Consider the following 24099-nt stretch of genomic DNA (forward strand, 5'->3'; position numbering starts at 1 on the left):
GCATTCATCCATTTAAATATTTTGTATAACTGGTATTGTGAAAGCAATAACAATAAAACTAACAAATTCTAATTTATTTTCGTATAACTTAATATATTTTCTAATTTTCTTAAATAAGAAGAATTCTTAAAAAAAGTTTATTAATAGTATTATACCTTAAAATTTGTATATTTCAAGAAGAAATCGATACTACTTGTTGCTTGTCAAAGTTCTGAAATCAAGGCATTGGCCTTAAGATTTTAAAAACGCATACTTATTAATAGCATTATCTCCTCAAGCCTTTATAATTCAAACAAATATCGAAATTATTGTTCGTCGAAGCCCTAAATTCAAAACAATAATTCTGATTCAACCTATATAATTGGTATCTGAAGAATAATAATTGTACCTGCTAAAATGAATCTCATTTTGTTTTTCATTTTTACCATAATTAATTGTTATCTATGATGAAAAATTACCTATTATTCATTCTTTGGATAAAAACTAATCTTTTTTCTAGGGCATTGTTTGTAAGCATTCCACTCATCGTACTTTTCTGCATATTTACGACTTGGGATGGTCTCGCTGTCTTCGCATTATTTCAGGATTGTGACCCTATGAAAGACGAGAGTGTGAAACTCGGCTCAGCAGATCAAGTAAAATTCACTTTCTGGCCATATTTTATCCTTCATGTAAAAAAATCAAAGTCTGAAATAGAGTACCGATTATAATTTCCGTATTTTTCTTTTAGTATTATATTTTATGACTGCAAAATGAGAGATTCGTTTTTGAGTAATTCAAATATTTTTCCACAAATCTTTGAATTTCCAATTAATAGTATGTTTAAATATCGTCCAGAATTCAGATTTACATTGATTATTTAGAAAAAAATTAACTAACAAATTTGTTTTATTTCTCTGATATTTTTTTTAAAATTTAATATGGAAGTTTCTTATGCCTTTTGCAATATATTGCTTTGGTGTGGACTTAAATCAAATAATTTTCGACCAATATTTTCAATAAACAATTTTATTAAGATGACCTTTATGTGACGACACGACGGAAAGTAAAAGTAGATTTATTTTATCTGAAGGCATAAGAAAATTAACATTTCACCTGCTCCTCCGTCATCAATGTTTTCCATTACTAACTTTATAAGATTTAGAACTATAAGCTTAAAGGAAAGTGGAAAAAAATACAACTACTTATAGATCTTCTCATCACAGTTTTTTTTAAGTTTTCATCAACACATAATATTTATAAACATAGATATAAATAATAATAATAAAAAATTCATATAGGTAAATGTAAAAATCCATATACAAACAAAGTCAAAGCTATTGGATATAAAATCATTTTCGAAGTCGAACTTCTGAAGGACTGAAGACAACTGTTATATAAATTCTATATTGTACGAAAAGAAATCATATTTACATTTCTATCCCCTTGAATTGTAATGTCCCATCCTCGAATGCAGCCGAGATGAGCATTTTTCATTTGATGAAATTCAATCTATATTATATAAATTTTAGATCGAACAAAAATCATGAATGAATATTTATATAATATCTTACAATGAAAAAATTTTTTCCCGAAAGAAGTATCATGAGAATCATTGCAAAATGCAGTTTTCTTCTAAACTTCTTCTATTTAAAACTTTCATTTAAGTGGATAATATTTCTTATATCTTTCAGATTTTACCGTTTGCTATTCTGAAGATGTTTGGAAATATTCCTGGTCTAACCGGTTTATGTATAGCTGGAGTGTTTAGTGCATCCCTCGGAACTTTATCCTCTGCTGTCAATTCATTGGCTGGTGTCACCGTACAAGATTTCATCAAACCTTACTGTTCCTGCAAGATTAGTGATATCTGGATGACTTTTGTGGCCAAACTTCTAGGTAATTTTTCTTACTATTTGTATTGAAAGATGAAACAGAATAAATGGCTATTGTCAAAACAAAATTCTTGGTCTGCTTTAATTATTTAAAAAAGTTGCAAGTATGCCATGATTATCAATTAGAATGTTTACATATCTTTCCAATCATAAGAAACTATTTTTTTGCATTTATTAGAATTCTAAAAACTTAATTATGAACATCTCGTGTAAGATAAGTAAATTTAATGTGTATGAATATCTTTTTATTGATTTTGATTATTTACATTAGTAGATTCATCTTTCTGATGAATATTCTGCAACTGTCCTATTTGTGACCCACAATCATTTATATGTTTAGCTTTGATAGATAAATCCCATTTTGAAACCACATATGAGTTACAAAGGGGAAGATTGATCAGATAACAACAATTACACTTGAACAGGTACTCCGAAACCGAAAATCAGCACAATACTAGCGAGTAAACTTTTAATCGCAAAATGTTTATCTTTCTTAAGCCAAAATGCAATATCAGTCTCCAATTTTCGATCCTTTTCTTTCTAAACTGAACACTTACCATTAAACTATCAAGAATATGTCATCTAAAAGAAAAAAAAAATATTGCAGGCTTAATCCTTATTTAAATACTGCATAAAATATTCATTTAAAATTGACAACAAGACAAATATTTTTTCTGTTTAAGGTTTGCTTCAATAATTATTGATAATTTATCAATGTATAAATCAGAAAATAAAAATTTGCAAAATACGAAAAGTATAATATTATAAAAAATTTACCACATTTTACCAAAAGAAATGGGCACAACATATTTGCCATTTCGAAATTATATCAAATAAAATGTTCTAAAGAATTTTCATAAATTTGATCTCTGGAGCTCATGGAATGTCCATGAAACTTATGATAAATATGAAACTGTAATTGTTAACCAGAATAGCAATTTCCTTCTAAGCGGTAATAAGGGCACATGAAGGAATTTTTTTTCTACTTGATCCGCTGTGTGACCTTTCGTTGCATATTTCTTAATAAGATTCTTCTAAGTATCATCTTTTACATTAGAGACTACATGTGTACGCTTTTATAATTACAAAAAGCTTTATTTATAGAATAAGTTCTAAGTTATTTGGTTGGGGATTGGCAGGGGGGATATTCTCTTAAAAACCGAATGAATTGTATATGTGTATCAAATTCTGAATTTTGCCGCTTCAAAAATTACTAAATGATCAAACTACTGGTGATAACAAATTAGTTTCATGAACAAAAAATGAAATTTGTATTATTATCTGTTTTTAAGAATATAATTTAAAATCTAATTACATTTTCTATCCCATAGTTTGCATTAAAAAGCATTTATGGCCGTTTTTCACTTCATTGTGTTTCTTTTGTTAAGTCAGTTTAGAATATCTCAAAACCAGCAATTGGTTCTACTTTTCATATGATGGATGGTACAGAAGACAAACTGGATTGATGGTTTGCTAATTCAGTTAACAATATAATCAGGATAAAAAAAAATGTAAATGATGTGAAAATACTGATTTTTGAATAAGTTGGAAATTTCAGAATAAAAAAATTTCTTGTACTTTTTTCATTAACTTTTATATAAATGAAACATGTAAGGAAAGAGGGGATGCAGTCATCGAAACATTGAGATTAGTTTAATTTTATTTCTTGCAACTGAAAATAACAAATATATGCAAAAAAAGCATTGTTTGCACGGAAAAATATTCAAATATTTTTTTTTGCGTTCTTTATTTTTATTAAAACTAGTAAAACAATGAGTAACCATCTTATAATCTGTGGTTAAAATGTCCCTGTGTATGTTTAATATTTCAAAAGTGGATAGATATGGTGATGAGTTAAAATATTTTTTTTTAAATTTACATTCGTCAATTCATGGTTTAAAATATTATCTTTTTTTCTTTTAGCTGCAGGATACATTGGTCTCACTCTGCTGGTAACTTTGATTGTATCTAACTTCCGAGGTGTTATTGAAGCAGCCAATGTCATTATTGGCATGGTAGGGGGACCAATTCTGGGCGTTTATTCATTAGGAATGTTCAGCACGACAGCAAACGAACCTGTAAGTAATCGAAATTCATAGAATATTTTAAATTAACAGCTAATCTGATTTAGTGATGTTAGAAAATTGATATGTAAATAAATCTAGTCCAATAAGACCAATGACTAAATAATAGGCAATAATAGGTAGCAAAACAAGAACCGAAACATACACAAACATACACATGCAAAAATCAGCAATACAAACAATAAGTTGTTACAATGCAAACGAACAGCAATATGACAATCCATAATCAACATTCAAAGGGGATTACTTGAATATCTCGTTTAAGTTTTCTCGCGTATATATAGGTTTTCTAATTGAGGATAAAACTCGAATTTTAATAGAGCTATAGCCACTTTATAGAAAATTTATTTTTGTCGCCAAATCTATGGCAAGTCGCCAAAAGTGGGGATAATTTACCTGTCCTCCAATCAGAATTCATAAATAATATCTGTAAATTCCACTTTTCAGCGATGAGACTCACATCGCAGAAAAACAATATTATAATTTCGTTTAGACTATATAAATATTTGATATTTATTATTAAAGATATTATAGATAATTTTTGCTTCATAAAAATGGTTTGTAACAGTAATGAGAAATGTATATAAAGCTGGAAAACATCATATGCCTGATCTCAGATAATACAATTTAATAATTTCTCTATATTTTTTTTTTTAATTTCACGTGAAAGAAATTGTAAGATTCAAGGTGAGACGAAAAAGCATTTATTCTGAATATTATGCATGAAAGACTGTTTCTAATTTTATTCACTACATTTTGCTTATCTTTATCTGAAAATTTAGGAAAGGAAATCTGGATTGGAAAAAGTAACTTTCAAAATTTTGTCATCTCAACACAAATTTCTTTGAAATAATCAAAAGAGTTATAGTAAGACCACAAAAAAACATAAAAGGGTAAAATCTATAATTAATCCCAAATGGTCTCCCAATGAGTTTTTTTATTTATTTTTTTATTTATTGGATTGTTTATCGATAGTGTATCATTTTATTTTTCTTTGTTACCAGAAAGACTTCAAATTTTTGATTTAAACATTTTTTTATTTCATTTTTTTTAAATAATGAATTTAACTTTCACATTTTCGTCTACTTTATTGCAGGGTACTTTGTTTGGCTTATTAGCAGGTTTCGTCGTATATTTATGGATGGGATTTGGCTCTTACATGACGAAAGCTAAAGTCCCTACTTTAGTACGGAGTATTTCAGGATGTCCTAGAAATTACAGTATGGAATATTTCAAAGCCACGGTATTATCAATTACTGCAGATAACAGCACGCAAATTCTTCCAGACACGGCAGAAGAAAAGTAACAAGATACATATTTTTTTTTCAGATTTTTTTTTTTTCATTTAAAAAAAATTCTCAATTATTCTTAAATAAAAAAAATCTTAAAAACGAATATTCATTAGTAAAATAAAAAGATTATACTTTATTGAGCTATTTTTCTACATTTTATTATTTAATTTATAACTCATTATGAATATTATGAAATCTGGAAATGACATTCTTCTAAAATACTCTATCATGTACTATTCTTTTTAAGGAATAAAATTTTAATTAAAGTTATTGGTTAACTAATAAATAAATTTTAAAAATAAAGATAAATTGTCTTTGATCAAATTCAACTGTAAAAAATTTTAAAATTCTGTCACATTGGAAAGGGAGTAAAATATTATTTACAAAATACTATCTTTGGAAATATGAAGCAAGCCAAGTTCAATAAAAATATGTCGAAAGCAGATAACCGAATATTTATTTTTTTCGTATATAACTTAGAGATACATACAGGATTCTTTCGTAGACTTATAATTTAAGATATATGTGTGTGTGTGTGTCTTAGCATTAACGTATAATACCTATTATTTCATAGAATAACAAGATAATTCAGAGAATAATTGATCATGATTTATCAGTTATTTGATAACATACCTTGTAATCTCATAAAATAACAGTCAAACACTAAAATGAAATATAAAATTAAAAAATAAGAAAGTAAGGAAAAAAGAAAAAATAGAAAAAAAAAACTAAGAGGAAAAAACAAAATTCAATTTGTAATCAATGATGACAAATCTTTGTACATATTCTTTATTTAAAAACTTCTCAACTATCAGGATGCAGAATTCTGAACAATTTTGAATTTCAGTAATCTCCACAGTACTATTTGTCCTCCCTTTATCTTCAATTTTTTATATTTATAATATCCTATTTTAATCATATATATGAGGATCTTTAATCTAATACGTAGCATGTGTTTACTATAACTTAAAGAATTAAAATTAGTATTACTATAAGATATTAGTTTTAAAATCAAAATTTGTGCAATTTGCATCATAAAAGTGTAGTTACTTTTTACATTGATTTTTTCCTATTTTCAAAATGGTGTTTATTGCTGCAGCAACCTGTAATTGTTGTTTATTACAGCCTCGTAACAAATAACTATTTTTGTTTCTATACATAAGTTCCAAAACTCAGCTAACAAGTATCATATACAATATTGTGACAATGCGAGATTTTTATACAAATTAATGAAAAATATTGAAAACTAAATGTAATTTCAGCATTTGATACCTTATTAATAAATAATGAGTGTTTTGTCCAAGATTTAATTGAGATATTTTCTTATAACACTATATAAATTAAACTAAGTCTCTTTGTCTACCATTGTTGGTAATAAAATTTTACACCGATATGTTTCATTTTTCATTGAATTCCTGCATTAGAGATTTTAATTCAAATTCAGCTTCCCCTCCTTTATTTTTTTATTAGTTTTAATGTTAAAAGAAAAATTACCTTCATTTATTTCTCATTGACAATAATAAACAAAATCATATGATTCATGATAATCCTGTTTTTCTTTCTTCTAGATATATTTTCCCTGTTTACAAATGGTCATACATGTGGTTAACTTTCTTTGCGACTATCATCGTATTAATTGTTGGTTATATAGCTAGCTATATTCTAAGTAAGTTGATGTTATTTGTTTTTCTTGTTTTCTAGGCTATTTGCAATCTGAATAGAATGCTATATGAGATTAAGCAAGCTCAAAAATATACTTTAGAATTAATTCTTAAGTTTATTACTATAATCGCTTAACATTTAATTATGGCCAGCAAAATTATTCTGCAGCTAGAATTTATTTTGCAGGATAAATTGCCTTTTAAAATATTTTTTAACTTTCTAACATATATCGAAAGAATTGGGATATAAATCGAAATTTGATTTAACTGGGGAGGTGAAAATTTACGACTTAACTGGGGAAGTGCTATCTACGAGAAAGCATTCTCTTTATATTCAAATTAAATTTTCGAATAAAAGTATTAGTATGAAAATCAACCAATATATTCTGAAGACATTTTTCTTAGCAGATTCTTTTCTTACTAAAATTACTTTCTGCTTCATTTAAAGGTCTTTCGATAAATATGATTTAGAAATTTTTCAAAATACATTATCATTGAAAAAAGTAATTGCGTTTGAACGTGCATTTTCTTCTCAAATTGCATTTTACAACAAATAACATTCATGAAAAATTTATTACTTTTTACTTTTTAAATCATATTTATTTTTGTAGTATACAAAGGTATAAAGAAAACAATATAATAGAAAATTCAGCAATTATAGGAAAAATAAAAAATAAAAATAACAATGGGAAAAATTGAACCTTTTTTTAAGGCTTATGTGATTTTCGTAGCACGGTTTTTAAAGACATTTTAAACAGACAGGTTAAGTACTATTATAAAATTCATCCTATAGATTCTGCAGATATTTCTATTGGTTTATTAATATATTTTAGAAATTTTTCAAAATATATTATCACTAGAAAAATTAATTATATTTGAACGTGCATATCAGATCAATCGAATGCAAACTTTCATCGAAAAAAATCTTCTGCACAATTATCCTTATTACTAAAATTGCTTTCTGCTTCATTTAAAAGTTTTTGGAGTTCTGCTTCATAAGGGGATCAGTAAATTAGATGATATTTCGAGGATTAAGTTTTAGAGCCATCTGCTAAGCCTTGTACAATACTGAATCTCTAAAAGGATGGTGCGGTCTCACAGACGTCGCGCAAGCAAATAGCTCAAAATTTTTTTTAAAAAAAAGCATTCGAAACACAAAAAAAAAAAAATATGTTGAAAAAGTGCTAGAGTAGTGAACGTCTCGAAACGAGAAGCTATGGGGTCATTCCATTCTATTGAGCCGAAAATAGAATAGGGTTGACCGAAAGTCCATCCTTAGCGGTCTGAATACCGCATCTCCCCAGTTTTAAGGATTAAAGATAGCAACTAATCACAAGAACTGAAAAACTGTAATTAATGAGGGAAATAGAGAATTATTTAACAGGAGTCTCTCATACTTTTTAATCGAACCTTTTTATCACCTACAAGTGCTAAATAAAAGCGTATAATTTGTTTGAAATTTTATGTTTATTTTTCTCTTCCTACTTAACATTATCTCATAGCAAATAAAATTATTATATCTAAAAAAATTAATTAATTTGAATTTAGGAAGAGACCCCCTATAATATTTAGAGCAGAAGAAATGATAAGCAATTTTGAAAATGTTAACGATAGCTTCATTTTTTTATGATTTAAGGATGTTTTTAATTTTTTGTACTTCGATAAATTGTTGAAGCATTAAATATCAGTCAACGTCTTGCACTCAAAATACAGAGATAAAAAATGTTTTTGTCCCTACTAATCCTTCAGCATTTTATATTACGAGAATATTGAATAATTTTTTAATAAAAAGATCAATTATTTATGATAGAAAACACGGAACAAAATATTAGATCTTTTTAAAACAGATCACAAAAGAATAATATTTATAAACCAGATTGTTTTCCCTCTTTTCTACTTGAAAAAAATGTCTTTGTAGTAGAGTTTTAATAGTTCGGAAGCAAAATTATAAGGTCATGCAAAACTTTTTCAGAAAAATAGCAAAAATCTTTAAGCCAGTTTTAAACTCTAACAATAAAAATTATCTTGACTTTAATCGTGCAGTATGTATCATTAATTTGAAGTAAGATATTTCCCATTGATATTAAATCTGATTATAACTTTAATTTTAATTTCTAATGAATTATTTATTTGTTTTTATAATTTTATCCATTTTTAGCCTTTTTTGTTATTTATATATTCCCACCTGTCCGAAAATGTAATAAATATTTTAAAATTATTTTCGTCCAAATGTACGGCAAATATTTAGAAATTGCAATTTTAAAGATTATTGTGAGTATGAATTTATAAAATACGATTTTTTTAGTTGAAATGAGATCTAAACTTCTTTAGAACATCCGGAACATGCTATATTTACTGATTTACTTCAAATACAACTGCAATCTTATTAAAAGCCCAACGCTCCAGATCTTTAAAATATTTTTTCAATTATAATAATTTCTGAAATATAGATTGTGCTTTCTGTCAGTTTATTGTTTTGATTTCTTATTCATTCATTGCAGCTCAATATTAATTCTGTTAAAACGTTCCATTTTCTGATTATAGCAGATATTACTTTATTTTACTGAAAATACGAGACTATATTTTCTGTAATAAAAGCTTTTCAGTAAGTCAAAAAAAATCTGTGCCAACTAAAATGTATTATTTTTTAAAACTGAAACAACTACGTTGCTAAGTTATCAAATTGTTAGTTTGATTCATTGATTTTTAACGTATTTTAAAATGTATAACATTTTTTGGACAGAGGAAATAAGTTTTATTTGGTTAACTTTGACTTATTGATGATTTAATTTTTTTTATTACTTCTAGCTTCTAAATAGTTATTCATGCATGTAGTATCTTCAAGCTTAATCTGCATCATCAATATTATATACAGTCTTTTAAATGCGTTGTTAATAATCTTGAATACGGAGCAATTAGAAAGTGTTTCAACAAACTTCAGTGGGAAAAATTCCAAAACATACATTTTACTTAGCAGTTTCTCGATCTAAAAGTAATATTTTCTTACTTTAGATACAGGAATCAAAACAGAAACTTTTATACCATAGTGTTTACGAAAAATTGGTTGGAAAGTGAAAACGGTTCGTGAAATGCATCTATTAGAAAAGCATTTCATTTCCATTGACCATCGCAAACGATAAATTCATATCAGCATTGCTGTTTACTGCTTTATAGCATTTGGTAACCTTTAACAGAACAATTGCTGTTTTATGTTTATCAATCAAAAATATAGTAAATTTCACATAAATCAGCATGAATTTCCTGTTGATACGTTTCTACTGATTTGCTTTTATAAAGTCTGAAATATACTTAAAATATGTCAGTTTCGTTTTGCTATATTTATATCTTATTTTGAAGCAATACAATTGGCATTTTGGAAGTTCTCTCGTAATCTTGAATCGCAATTACATGACGAGGAAGATGCTTCAGATACACCTTTCCCTTTAAACTTATGCACCTCACCATCGAAAGAGCGTTTCACTCCAGCCTAAATGAACGAGAGATTATTAGTAGAATCCTATTTCAGACCTAGAATCCTTCGATACGAAAGTTGAGACCTTACTGCTTGACCATCGTACCTTAAAGCTTATAAAACTCTTCCAAATTATCCTGAAAGATATCTTGAAACTACAACTTGTCAAATTTTTCTATCGCACAGACAACCATATTATGTTATAAAAATATGACCAAAGAATAGATACCAAAAAAATTACAATTACTGATAAATGCTTCTCCTAGAAAATTGCAGAGATTAGTAATTTCGACCATTAGTATTACTATAGATTCTTCTTTCACCATCTTTTCAAATTTAAGAATTTCTTTTACACAGTTGTTAGCTTAAAGAAAACATAGATTAAAAATATAGAAATTCATCTTCTATCATATAATAATACTTTAACATTGAATAAAAATCTGTAAGACAGTAATCAAGTATCGGTTACTTTGTAGTAACTTTCGAACTTACAGTTTAATATATGACAATAATTTAATAGCACGTATGCTTCTTTTAAAACATTAAATTCAAGATTTATGAATCTTTTCTCAGTGAATCATTTTCCTTTATTAGATTTAGAATTAGGAGTTTTATTGAATCTGTATTATTATTCTATAAACTTCTTATGCTTTAGGAATGTTTCGTATATTACAGAAATTGAAAACCTTGAATTTTAATCAAGGTTTGATTTTTAAAAAAATCATTACTGAAAGGTATGGACATTAGAACTATTTTTTTTTCTTCTGCAGGCGGTAATAAAATTTAATTATTAACTTTGGCGAAACCATTGTTTGAAAGATATCTTGGAAAAAAAAAGAGAAACAACTGATGTTTAAATATTATTATTTTTAGTAGTAATTGCACATAATTATTGGCTTTGTTTCAGTTAAGTATTTATTAATATATTTAATTTATTTGTTAATTGTATTTGCATAACAAAACTCTACAGATATTTAAGCAATATTGTTGTAAATAATGTGTAATTTTCTAAAAGTTTTAAGAAGAATTTATTATTTATTGTAATTAGAATTCTATTAGTGTGATTATGCCTATTCTTTGTTCTGATAATTCTAATTTTTTCTTCTAATTATTCTTATTCTTGTTTTTAACCCTTAACTGGGGAGGTGAAATTTTAGGACTTAACTGGGGAGGTGAAATTTTAGGACTTAACTGGGGAGGTGAAATTTTAGGACTTAACTGGGGAGGTGAAATTTTAGGACTTAACTGGGGAGGTGCGGTCTACGAGACCGTATTTCATTAACACTCAAATTAAATTTTCTAATGAATGTATTAGTATGAAAATCTGCCAATATATTTTGCAGATATTTTTCTTGATATATAGATATGTTTTAGAAATTTTTCAAAATATATTGTCATTGAAAAAAGTAAATTCGTTGGAACATACATTTTCTTCTCAAATTACATGTTACAATAAATAATATTCTTGAAAAAAGCATATTACTTTTTACTTTTTAAATCATATTTATTTTTGCAGTATATGAATGTATATAGAAGACAATATAATTTAAAATTCAACAATTATATGAAAAAATAAATGACAATGGGTAAAATTGGCCCTTTTTTTATCAGGTGTGATTTTCATAGCATGGTTTTCTAGGGCATTTTAAACATACAGGTTAAGAACTAGTATAAGAATCAACCTATAAATTCTGTATATATATCTCTTGGTATATTAATATATTTTATAAATTTTTCAAAATACATTATCACAAGAAAAAATAATTGTGTTTGAGCATACATATCAAAATCAGTCGAATGCGAACTTTCATCGAAAAAGTCTTCTGTACAATTATCATTATCACTAAAATCACTTTCTGCTTCATATAAAAGTGTCTTGAGCATTGCTTCATAATAGGATCAGTAAACTGGATGATATTTCGGGGTTCAAGTTTTAGCGCCATCTGCTAAGCATTGTTTATCACTGGGACACTAACAGGGAGATGCGGTCTTAGAGATCCCGCTTAAAGAAATAATTGAATTATTTCAAAAAGTATTTGCTGAAATCGGTTGAAAAAGTGCACGTCTATTGAAGGTCTTAAAACAGGAAGCTATAGGGTCAATCCATTCAATTGAGCTAAAAATAGAATAGGGGTGACAGAAAATCCTCGCTAGTGGTCTCACAGACCGCACGTCCCCAGTTAAGGGTTAATAACAAGCAAATAACTCCATACCAATTAAACATTTCCATTTTGTAAAGAGAAGGCATCATTATATTTCTTTTAATAATTCATACAAACTGGTTTAACACAAAGTAATTTAAATTGGCTGAATTTACTATTGAAAGTATTGACATAGTAAAACTGGAATTATCCATAATATTCGTGTTAACATCATACATATTAATTAGATTTGGCAAATGCATAATTTTATCTTAAAAAGGTTGTTGGATTGATGTACCTGATGTTAAACCAGAGAACGTGAGTCCTTTCGTCCGACGGATCTATTTCAAAACCTCATCAAATACTGAGAGGGCAAAAATTGCCAGTGGTGAGGTAAGCTCATTATAATATCTGTTTTAATGATAATAATAATTTAAAAGATAAATTTGGGAATTACATTTTTTATAATTATTTTTACACAAAATATATTTAATAATGAAGTTATCCAAAGACAATATTACTCGAAAAAAGAAGCGTGACTTATTTGAATGCAATCAAATGTTTTTAAGTGAAGTAAAATATTTTAAATCTTAAAAAAAGTTATTGAAATTTGCCCTTTTATAAGTTTATCTAACCATGAACTTCATTTCTGAAAATGATACAAAATGAAATACCATCGAACATGCTAATTTGGAAATATTGCCATTCATATTCAGTTATTTTTAAAATTTAGTTGTATTGTTATAAATATGTGGCTAAAGAATTTCATACATTTTTAAATAATACATAAAATCAATAGAAACTATTTTAATACAAATTCTTTAAAGTGATATCGCCATTACTAGTTGTAAATTTAATTTAAGGTTTTGACCTAAGCATTTGAAAATTACTTATTCGTTAACTCCTTTATTATTTTCTTCACTATAAAATTTAGATGAACTCCCTTTCTATTTCTTTGAGAGTATGTTGTCTTATTGTCTCAATTAATAGACCTTTTAAGATGTTATAGGTTAAAATTTCCCTTTTGCATCGAGGATTAATATCACTGAATAGTTTAATTTAAACTTTTTAATTTTAAAATTGTATAAATTCAGTAAAAAGTTTAAAAATTACTTAAAATATCCTTCATTTTTGGTATTTTTAAATAAAATTTTCTATATCAGAGCAGATAGTAAACTTATATTGATTTTTAATCTTTAACATTCATTTTATTGCTAATTAAAAATTATCATTTTAACTCGAGAGAAACAAATAAATACATTCTCCTATAAAATAACAAAACATTTCCATTCGAAATCTTAGTAAATATATTTGTTATGGGTCTGAGTTTCTTTATGAGAATTTGAGAGCTCATAAACTCTAAAAATTTGTGTTGCGATGTTGCATTTCTTGTAAACTTCTAAACTCTAGCCTTTAATGAAATCTATTTCGAAATTTTTTAAAATCTCGTATAATTTAAACATATTTATTTATATATATATTAGTGTTTTGTAAGTTATCTGAAATAATAATCAATATTAATTAATGTTTAAATTTAGAGGAAGATCATTATAGTAACGTTTCAATAAATTGAATTTACATTAACTTATGATCTACTAGTTTCAGAAGCAATACCAAATTTTAAATGTTATTTTAAACTATTGTAATACATTTTATGCATGCAAAATTAAAAGAGTGCGTCATTACACAGTTCACTCGCAAGTTGTCGTAAATTCATCATGGCATAATTAATCTTTAAATCGCTATTCATTTACTCATTAAATTTTCCCTGGAAGAAAAATCGTAGATGTTCGTCGTTTTACAAAAACGGTTTTCAGAAGGAAACTAGATAAAAATTCTCTTTTCTCTCGAGTAACTGTGTAAAACAAAACAAAAACAAAAATCTCATTTATCCTTCTTGGAAGGAACATTTTTTCGATTTGATTGAAATGTTTTTAAGTATAATATCTATGTACTTTTTATACTTTTGTTTACAAAATTTGATTATCAATTTTGATAGCATGTTTGGAAAATTTCGTATATTTCAAAAAATTATTTATTATTTATTTATAATCATATTTTATTAGCATTTAATTCTTTTCACATTCTTCAAATTATAATGAAACTATTATTATCATTGTAAGATAAAAAAAATAATAAATTTATAAACAATTATAATGTATTTTAAAAAATTTATCATTTTAGGTGGAACTCAATGAAAAGGGAGGCAATATAAATCCTTCATATGTAGTGACAGACGATACTTAAACTCCACTAATTCTACAAGGGTCGTTTTTTTAGCTAATTTGATGAACCATTATAAAATACAAGGGTATGGAAAAAATAAATTTACCAAAACTTATGATTAAACATGGTTACTTTCCGACACAGTGAGAGACTTAGGCATTTGTCATATCGGTGGGCCATACTTTCTTAGAAGAGCGTATCGCTATTAATGTGAGATGGGCTTTAACGTTCTTTTGTAGCTCCTCCTCAGTCTGAAAGTTTCTTGGGTTTTATCTTAAGGAAGAAATATGGAAAAGAACGTTTAAACATTTACTCACCAAAATTGTGATTTTGTATGTTTTGGGGCCAGCCCATAGCCGGAAAATCCAGTATCCTCCTTTCTTCCGAGCTACTTTATCATCTCGTTGAACAAGATCATTTGTTGCAACCGACTTGCGCCCTTTTACCATTTAATTGGGAAAGAAAGAACTGAGTAATCCTAATCTTTTTCAGTGAAACGATGATCAAAGCTTCCAGACAAACGAAGAGCTTCAAAGAAATATTAGAGCCCATCTTACATCATCGACGGCAATGTTCCTCGAAAAAGATGTCAAAAACGTAATCTACCGATATGAGAAATGCCTTTAATTTCACGACCGATTTGAGGGGAATGTCATGGGGTGCTTGAGTTCAAGGTTCTTAATTTCTTGACATAAGAGATAAATACAGTAAAGGCATGGAATTGAATGTACTTAAAAAGTGGCTGTGCGAGATAAATTGAGGATTTACTTATAAAATAACAGTAATTTCACGAGTGATTATGTCGAAAAGTAAACATTTGTGGGCACAGCATTCCACAATAAATTTATTTTGTTCTCTGCCCTTATCTTTTTTATGATTCATCAGAGATTAAATAAAAGTGTCCTTTATATTTATATAGTCATATACAGTGAGATATTGCTATATGATATAAAAATCAGTTTTCAAAAATAAATCTCAAGATGGAAGGTATTATATTTATGAATTAAAAAAAAAACACGCAAGAAACATAAATACGGGTGAAAAACCTCCAATTTGTCGTTGGACTTCATTATTTGTATTTAAAACTGTATTGTCCATGCTTCATGATTGTGTGATGTGTTGTGAATTTTTGTGCATCTAGATTTTACAGCAATTGTTAATTTTACTTGAATAAATTTGTAATTTCTGTATTTATGTCCTTAAAAATTGTAACAAAATAGAATGCAAATAAAATCTTTTTCATAAAAAAATGAATAATGATTTTTTTGTTTTATAACCTAGTTATTTTAATTAAATTTTCATTTTATAATGCCAATAAAATTTCATCAGTGAAATTAGCTTATGCAGTGAATTCATATCAGTATTGATAAAAAAGTTCTGAATGACCGGACCGCCGCAGCAGCAACATTGGCGGGAAATGTGATTCAGACCTAAGGGCAATTACTGGTCAAGGTACAACCCTTCCCGGAGGAAGTACGTCGAGTCATCGATGGGAAAAACCAGACCCCCACTTATTTATGTACCCTTCATGGTGGCAAGATCCAATCACCATGCCGGAAGCAACTCATCTTCTATTCGAGGTGCCCCCCTCCCATTGGAGCTTATGCAGGGAATAACGAAATAATTTCTTTTTCAACAAAGCATTATTTAAAAACTATTTGTAATATCTAGATACAAATATAATTACGAAATCATTTCTTTTTCAACAAAGCGTTACTTAACAATTATTTGTAATATCTAGATACAACTATAATTTATGATTAATTTTGCAATATCTTTAATACAGAAAAATTCTAAAGTTAACTTTTTCTGATTATGTAAAAGTTATGGCTCTTGTCTGTCGACTTATATAAATACATGAATAGAATAACTGTTAAATTTCTGACTAAACTCCGGATAAATTTTATTTATTAATGCTTCATAATTAAATCTGTATTTATTGCAATTAATTTGGCTTTATAATCTATTGCATATAAAGATTATAAAGTCAAAAAATAATAATATAAAGATAAATTTTCAAACATCTTCAAAATTATTCCTGATATATCAGTTAGATTTGCTGTTGCAAGATTAAAGGACATTAAAAATAATCAATAAGTAAATAAGAACTGAATTGTATTTTTACAAGGTAACTAATTTACTTACATCAACATTATAGTTTAAAATTTTAAATTATATCCGAGCTGAAGCCATTTTTTTAGAGGAAAAAGTAACACCGAGTTTTTACATTCTTATTGCACATTAAAAAGTTCAAATTCTGTATATTTTAAAAGTTTGTTCAAATAATTTTAAGAATGTGTAAATTAATTTTTATTCTTTTGAGAAGTTCATTACAATCTCCATGGTGACAATAATAATGCATTTATTTCATATTTTGTTCAGCATACAAAATGTAAAAATAGTAAAAAAAACATATAAATATATTTTTGTTGAACAAAATTTTTCTGTTTGGGAACAAGTCTCTCGGTTTCTTTGTTTCATCTTCAAATATGATTACCCTCAAATCACACAAATCTTAACAGAATTAATTTAAATAAATAAGTAAATAATATAATATTGTCTTATATAATAAATAAGTATATGCTTATTCTTATTATTTCAGCAAAGTGTTATTCACTTTGATAAACATAAGTGTCCATTCCTCGAAGCAGGAACCCATAATCAAACGAAAAGGAAATATTTCAAATCTTCTCTTCTGTAGATCTTATATTCCGAACACTTTACATCCATATAAGAGTAGTTCTACACATGAGGCGCTGCTTTTAATTTTTTTCAGTTGGTGTATATTGAAATTCACATAATAATTATGTGAATTCTCTGTCAACTCTATCAAAGTTGTGTGAAATTATGAATTTTAGGAGAAAGATCAGCCATCATCTGCTTTTGCTTGATTTCAACCTAAAACATTTAACAAACATAATGAGCAAAATTAATTCACCATGATTCAATCGTTTACTTTCTCAAAGCATGTAATTATATAATCTTCAGAACGGGTTATGCTATTTGATTTTACATGTATAATCACAATTAATATTGCATATGTCGTTTCCAGTCATAGAATATTAAGCCTTTTAATAAATTTTTATGAAGTAATTTGTAGTTTTAGTTAATTATGAAAAGATGCTTGGTAAGAAGTTTAATAAATCGTTTCTTGCTAAGCAAGTAAAAATCGTGAACTTCGTCCATAAACTCACCAAAAATCCGTCATCTTGTATCGCTATCAGAAATGGTAACAATCGTATTTTTGTGTAATTAAAAATTGTCACATTAGATATGATGAGAAATCGTCCCAAAATCATTAAATTTTGGCGAATATACATTACTTAGCCAATTTTACCTGTATTTTGTGATTGTTCTGTTTTTTTAATAAATAAAGCATTAAGTTCGCGTTTTGAATTAATATTTTAAAATTAATAATGATATGCATTTACTTTAAAACATTTTGGAAAAGGATTTAATTTTAAAATCCAATAATAGCACTTCAAACATTGACTTGCATAACACTTGAATATGTTAACACATTAAAACTGTTAAATTTTTTTGCGTAAGAAAATGATAAAATAGTGTTCCGCATTTTTTAGGAAAAAAAATAGACTTAAGTTTCTATTTGAAAAGTAGATGGACCTTGATAGAAGAGTATTTAAATGGATTTTCATAAAATTAATATTTTATGAAAATTCAGTGCAATAAAACAACCAAGAAAATAATTTAATATCGATTAGAAATTTTTATTCGATATGAAGTACGGAAAATAAAAAAAGCATTTGCCGTCTTTGGTGATCAGATGTTTACCTCAAAAGAAAACACAACTGCGAAATAAATATAGCGTCTTGTGGTTGATAAATTGATTTTCAAGTGGCAACATCATTTGAGAAAATCGGTTCAATTATTAAGGGCAGAGGGTTATTCTAAATCTCTATTTTGCGATATTTTTCAGAACTGGGGAGTAATGGAAGACAGAAAACCATTCATAACGTATTAAAGTTTCATGATTTCAGTAAAAATTGCAAAAATCGCTACTGGTTCTAATGTGGGATGGGGACCCAACACGATTTTCTCTGGAAAAAACCATAATGAAGTAGAGTTTTTAAAATTCCTCTCAAATATGGATGGTGACGAAGCATTGACCATCATTGATGCTACATCCAGAGATCATGGGCTTTCATATGAAAAAAAATTTAAATTGACTGAATTAGTATCGAAGTCGAAATTGGTATCCAGGGTACTTTGTTTATAAGTTTTTCTATAAAGAATGTACTTGGAAGTAGTGCTTTTGCAGGCAATGATGGATAGGCGAACTTTGATGACATATCAAGTAATTTAGCTCTCTTATCCGAAAAAACTGACAGAATTGGGTGTATGCTCGAAGCTGACAAAACAAAGAAGTTTTGCTTCTTTGTTTTGACGGTAATTTCAAATATATAGATGTATTACTGCTTCAAAATATCAGAGATAAAAACTTTATGGCATATATAAATGCCATGTCACATCATATCTTTTCAAGGTTCAATTACGAATTGAATAAATCACAATGATAAATTATGTACATCCAATATTTGCTGACTAAGTGACGCACTTTTAAAATGAGGACTCACAAAAATAAGATTGAGAATGAGCAAAAAAATTTAATGATTTCTTGAAAGCAATGATTCTATATCTGTAGTAAACGTTTTAAAACATTTTTTTTTCTAAAATATTTATTCAAAATTACTTGGTGAATAGTTTTTATTCGGTATGAAGTAGATATGGATATTTACAGCTATGAACTAACATTTTAACATAGAAAAATATAAAATAAACCAAAAAGAACTAAATCACTTCTAATAAATAACAAAACATTATATGAGTGTTGATTTAAATAAACACAGCTTAATAGAGATTAGTTTAATTACAATAATATACCCTTACAATAACATATAATAGAAAGTAATGTATCTTTTTTTATCAGAAAAAGAATCAGAAAATTCCCATTCATAAATATCTACATTTAGTTAAGAATAGCTAAAGATCGAATTAAATATTCTTTTTACCTCATGTGTTGTTTGTTCAGCTTTGGCAATGTCACTAGATGTAAAATAAAGTCTTCTCAGAAATGGACTTAAACACTTCGGGTTAATACTAGGATATTCTTTCCAGTGTCCTAAGAATCAATAATAATATAAATGGATTAGTCTGGAAGAAATTTTAGTTTATTTGAAATAAGAAGTTACGGTTGCAGACTCCATCAAATTTAGCCAATTTTTAGAAATGCAAAAAGGATGTTGATTTTTTTTTAAATTTCTAACATTATTATTAATATTTTAATTCAAATTTTGGTATTTCAGAATGGATCGATAAATCATTGCTTGGAGATTTAAAATAAATGTATCTTATTTTCAGGAGCCTAATTTATGTAATGCATATACAATTAATTGCAACAAGGTATAAAAATATGTCGAAATATACAAAAAAAGACTTTGACTGATGACACAAACCTAAAATCTGTCACAACACATTTTGAAGCATTTTTATTACAAAAAATTTTCCTTTGGGCTGAGTTTGAAGTGCAATAGGATTGTTTCCAATAAGTTGAAAGGTTGAGAAATCTTATAATCTTTATACAAATCTTGCACAAACTTGAAGCATGCATCTATTTCAGTGAATTTATTAATAAATAGACTCTTGGTTAGCTGTAGAGATAATTGATAAAACTTAGATTAGATATAAGTTAGATTTAGAGATGATCTGTGCACAATTCATACAAAAAATACTATTTTTTCTAAATGAAAAAAAAAATTATTTTTGTGTCAGCTAGATCTATAATACCGTCCCCAAATTTTGATGAACAGAATAAATAGAATTTAAGAAATAAACTAAATGTTATTAGAATTAGTAAATCATCAAAATATGTTGTCTTTTTCTCTTTATATTTATACTCATACGAAAAGAGAAACTCTTTTATCCATAATTCTATAAGAATCTAAATTGCCAAAATCTAGAAGATGCCACAGTTAATTTCCTGATTATTTAATAATTTAGAAAATATCATGCAAGTTACATAATAATTTAATACATTTTCTAGTTATTTCACCCGCCTTAATGCGCTTCTGTGTTCTGCTCCATAAATTTCGGAAATAACTTTTAAAGCCATCTTTCGAAATATTCATCAATTCTGTCGTCGTAGTTTTCTTGATGTTTGACATTCTTAAATTTTTTCCCTCCCAATTAACTTTTTTTTTAAATTTTTAAACACAAAAAATGGTTTTAAGTGGCAGTTAGATGAAATAATAGCCTGTAAAAGACTTTCCAAAACACATTTCGAGATATATATGTTCTTTTAAAAGGCATTAAAGAAAAAGATTTATGACACAAAAGTATATTCTGTCTTTTTTAATTTTATTCATACATATCAGTAATTTTAAAGTTCCGGCTAATTTATCATAAGAACACTTAAAGTGATCACGTGTTGAATAACTAAGTGTTATGTCTAAGTTTTTTGCATGAACTTTCCAACAAAATAACAGTTTTTAAAAGCATTTATAATTATTTTAAACTTTCCATGTATAGAATTCCTAACAATATTCTTTCTTTCTTATTTTCATTCTAAAAGCATGAATTTTTTTCTAATTTTTAAAATTTATTCATTTCTTAGTTGTAAATTTTATATTTTTTAGAAAGTGAACTCTATTCTTTCGCTTTTTCTTCTGTATTGTTTACTTTAATAACCAAAAATGAAAATTTTATATTTTGATTCCTTACTTAACTTTTAACGTGTAATAATCAATCAGGCATAGTTTATCTTTTCATTTTTTCAGCATTTTTTGTGATTCAATGTTTATTAAGCATGTTCTATTATCATGCTAAACTAAACTCCCTAACTTACCATGCAAACATCTACAGTGCCCGAAAAATTATAAGGACAAGCGAAAAATCTCCAAATCTAGAAGCCTTGTTTACAGAATCGTATGCAAATTTTTGCAGCAAAAATAGAAGTAAAACTAAAATATTTTATGCCTAAAGTAATTAAAATTTTCAATTTTAAATCTTCTAAAATTTAAATTTTGATTTTTAAACCTAAATGAAAACGGAAAAAAGTATAAGGACATTGCTTTTTCTCCAGTAATTATTTAAAAATTTGCATATTTGAAAGCATAAAATGACAATTCCGAGTTAAAAGATTCATTTGCGAAAAGAATTTCCCACTCGTCGACTTTCAGTGTGAATTTTTAAACGATGCTCAAAGGAACTCAACTTTCTGACTCTGAAAAAGGAAAAATTGTTGCTTTTCGAGAATGTGGATTAAGTGGATGGGCAATTTCAAAAAGAATTAAGAGATCTAAAACGGTGGTTTATAATTTTCTAAAAAATCCTGGGATGTATGGTATGAAAAAGTGAACTGGGAGACCAGAAACTCTCATTAGTCGACAAAAAAGAATGATTGTAAGGAGAACTTGCGAGAAAAGAGAAACCACAAATGAAGTTAGACAAAATTTGAGTTTACCATGCTCAACAAGGACTGTTCAAAATGTTTTGAGTAAACATCCTCAAGTTTCTTATGGGAAATTAGTGTCACGCCCCCCTCTTACAAATCATCATAAGAAAAGTAGAGTTTACTTTGCCAAAAAATACATTTCTCTTGGTCAAAAGTGGGCTGATGTAATTTTTTCGGACGAAAAAAAGTTCAATCTTGATGGACCTGATGGTTTCCGTTATTTTTGGTATGATCTGCGAAAGACAAAGGAAGTGTTTTCCAGGCGTCAATATGGTGGTGGCTCGGTTATGGTATGGGACGCTTTTGCGGCAAATGGAACCACTCCAATTGTATTTATCAACCATAAAATGAATTCGGACAGGTATGTTGATATGTTAGGAGAAAGTTTGTTACCTGAAGCGCCCCTAATTACTTCAGGGGACTATATTTTTCAGCAGGATAATGCCTCGAAACACGTTTCTGCGAGTGCAAAACTCTGGTTTGAAGCTAATTCTGTAAATTTACTTGATTGGCCGGCGAGAAGTCCCGATCTTAATCCAATCGAAAACTTATGGGGACTTCTAGCCCGAGAAGTCTATAAAAACGGCACACAGTATCAATGTACACAAGATCTTGTCGTCGCTATCAAAGACGCTTGGAAAAAAATATCTGTGGACATTTTAAAAGATCTTTCAGGATCTATGACCTCTCGGATTATTCAAGTGATTGAAAAAAAAAAGGTAGTTTTCTTGATTATTGAAACATTTTTTAAGTATTTTACAACATGTCCTTATAATTTTTTCCGTATTTCCTTTAATGTTAAATTTTTTAAAATCAATATTTTGAAGCTAAATTATGTTTTTTATGTGGTATAAGTGTTATCAGAAAGTTATGCAGCAGAAGTAAGAAATATAAAAAGTTCATTTAGGTGAAATGGAAATAAAGCATATTTTCATGCAATTACATGTTGTCCTTATACTTTTTTCGCGCATTGTATGAACTAAAAATATAGTTCAACATATTAATTTTGAAAGATAATTTCGGATTAAAACTATTCCGTTGTATGTTATTTAACACAGAATGCCAATGTAATTTTCAATATATTCTTCAACGTTATTCAATGAAAAATTTTTAATTTTGTTTTCACAATATTAAACAATAATTAGCTTTTAATGAAAAATCCTTCTAATTAAATGTTTTGGAATAAAATTTAAAACTAAATAAATTATTAATATAATATTAATATTTTTCCACCAGAATTTTACAGTAACAATGCTTTTTAAATTTTTCAATGCTCTTTAAATATTATTCCATATTGATCAATATTGTTAATTCGATGTTTTACAATATTATGCAATATGGTATTTCTCTTCGTGAAATGTTATAATTCTATATTAATTATGTTTGAAAATAAAATTCTGATTTGCTTTTACATATTTTTGATGCAAGTTGCAATGTATAAAATGTTTTTTTTAATAATGGCAGAAATCGATTGTATTTTTGGATCATGAAAGTTCATCTGAATTCTGAAAAGATAAGTATCTTTCTTAATGTTTTTAACTCATTGAATGCAAGATAAATATAACATACAGGCAGCTTTAATATTTTAAATTTCATACACATTTATGCTAATATAAAAATTAGGATAATTAGTTTAAATTAAATTGTTAAATATTTTGTAGAAAAATTAAATAACTTACCCAGCAGTAAACTTGATATGTATCCAACGATAAAAGAAACTGCCATGCCACATGACATCATCCATACTGAGGATAATTTGTACAATGGAAATGTATACCTAAAATACAACTTTATTCTTAAACGAGCCTGAAGAATGAGCAGTGACATGAAACATTAGAAAAATTCCGATTTGCGAAAAATTAAAAAAAAATGTGTGCT

At 27.2% G+C, this 24099-nt stretch overlaps 2 protein-coding genes across 5 annotated transcripts in view; one reads left to right on the plus strand and one right to left on the minus strand.

Moving 5' to 3' along the window:
• The first annotated feature begins 1697 nt into the window (after nt 1-1697).
• LOC129973953 (putative sodium-dependent multivitamin transporter) lies at nt 1698-14771 on the plus strand. The gene is made up of 6 exons (XM_056087527.1): nt 1698-1878; nt 3798-3952; nt 5055-5260; nt 6819-6916; nt 12805-12917; nt 14709-14771. The coding sequence occupies exons 1-6, from the start codon at nt 1698-1700 to the stop codon at nt 14769-14771; spliced, it is 816 nt and encodes a 271-aa protein (XP_055943502.1).
• Nucleotides 14772-17100: 2329 nt separating this feature from the next.
• The window catches only part of LOC129965093 (putative sodium-dependent multivitamin transporter), a 58752-nt gene continuing 51753 nt past the window's right edge, over nt 17101-24099 (minus strand). For all 4 annotated transcript variants that reach the window (XM_056079155.1, XM_056079156.1, XM_056079154.1 and 1 more), the window contains 3 exons: nt 23901-23998; nt 19781-19890; nt 17101-17648 (listed from right to left, as the gene is read on the minus strand). In XM_056079155.1, the coding sequence (XP_055935130.1) occupies nt 17580-17648; nt 19781-19890; nt 23901-23998 (277 nt within the window). In that variant the 3' untranslated portion in view covers nt 17101-17579. The remainder of the gene's footprint in view (nt 17649-19780; nt 19891-23900; nt 23999-24099) is intronic.

This window comes from Argiope bruennichi, chromosome 1 (genome assembly GCF_947563725.1).
Source record: "Argiope bruennichi chromosome 1, qqArgBrue1.1, whole genome shotgun sequence".
Taxonomy (NCBI): domain Eukaryota; kingdom Metazoa; phylum Arthropoda; class Arachnida; order Araneae; family Araneidae; genus Argiope; species Argiope bruennichi.

Bases quoted from the DNA above. Each gene is read 5' to 3' on its own strand.
- LOC129973953 (XM_056087527.1), top strand. From the start codon at position 1,698: ATGTTTGGAAATATTCCTGGTCTAACCGGTTTATGTATAGCTGGAGTG. The intron at 3,953-5,054 runs GTAAGTAATCGA...ACTTTATTGCAG, and splicing joins GCACGACAGCAAACGAACCT to GGTACTTTGTTTGGCTTATT. The intron at 5,261-6,818 runs GTAACAAGATAC...TCTTTCTTCTAG, and splicing joins CCAGACACGGCAGAAGAAAA to ATATATTTTCCCTGTTTACA.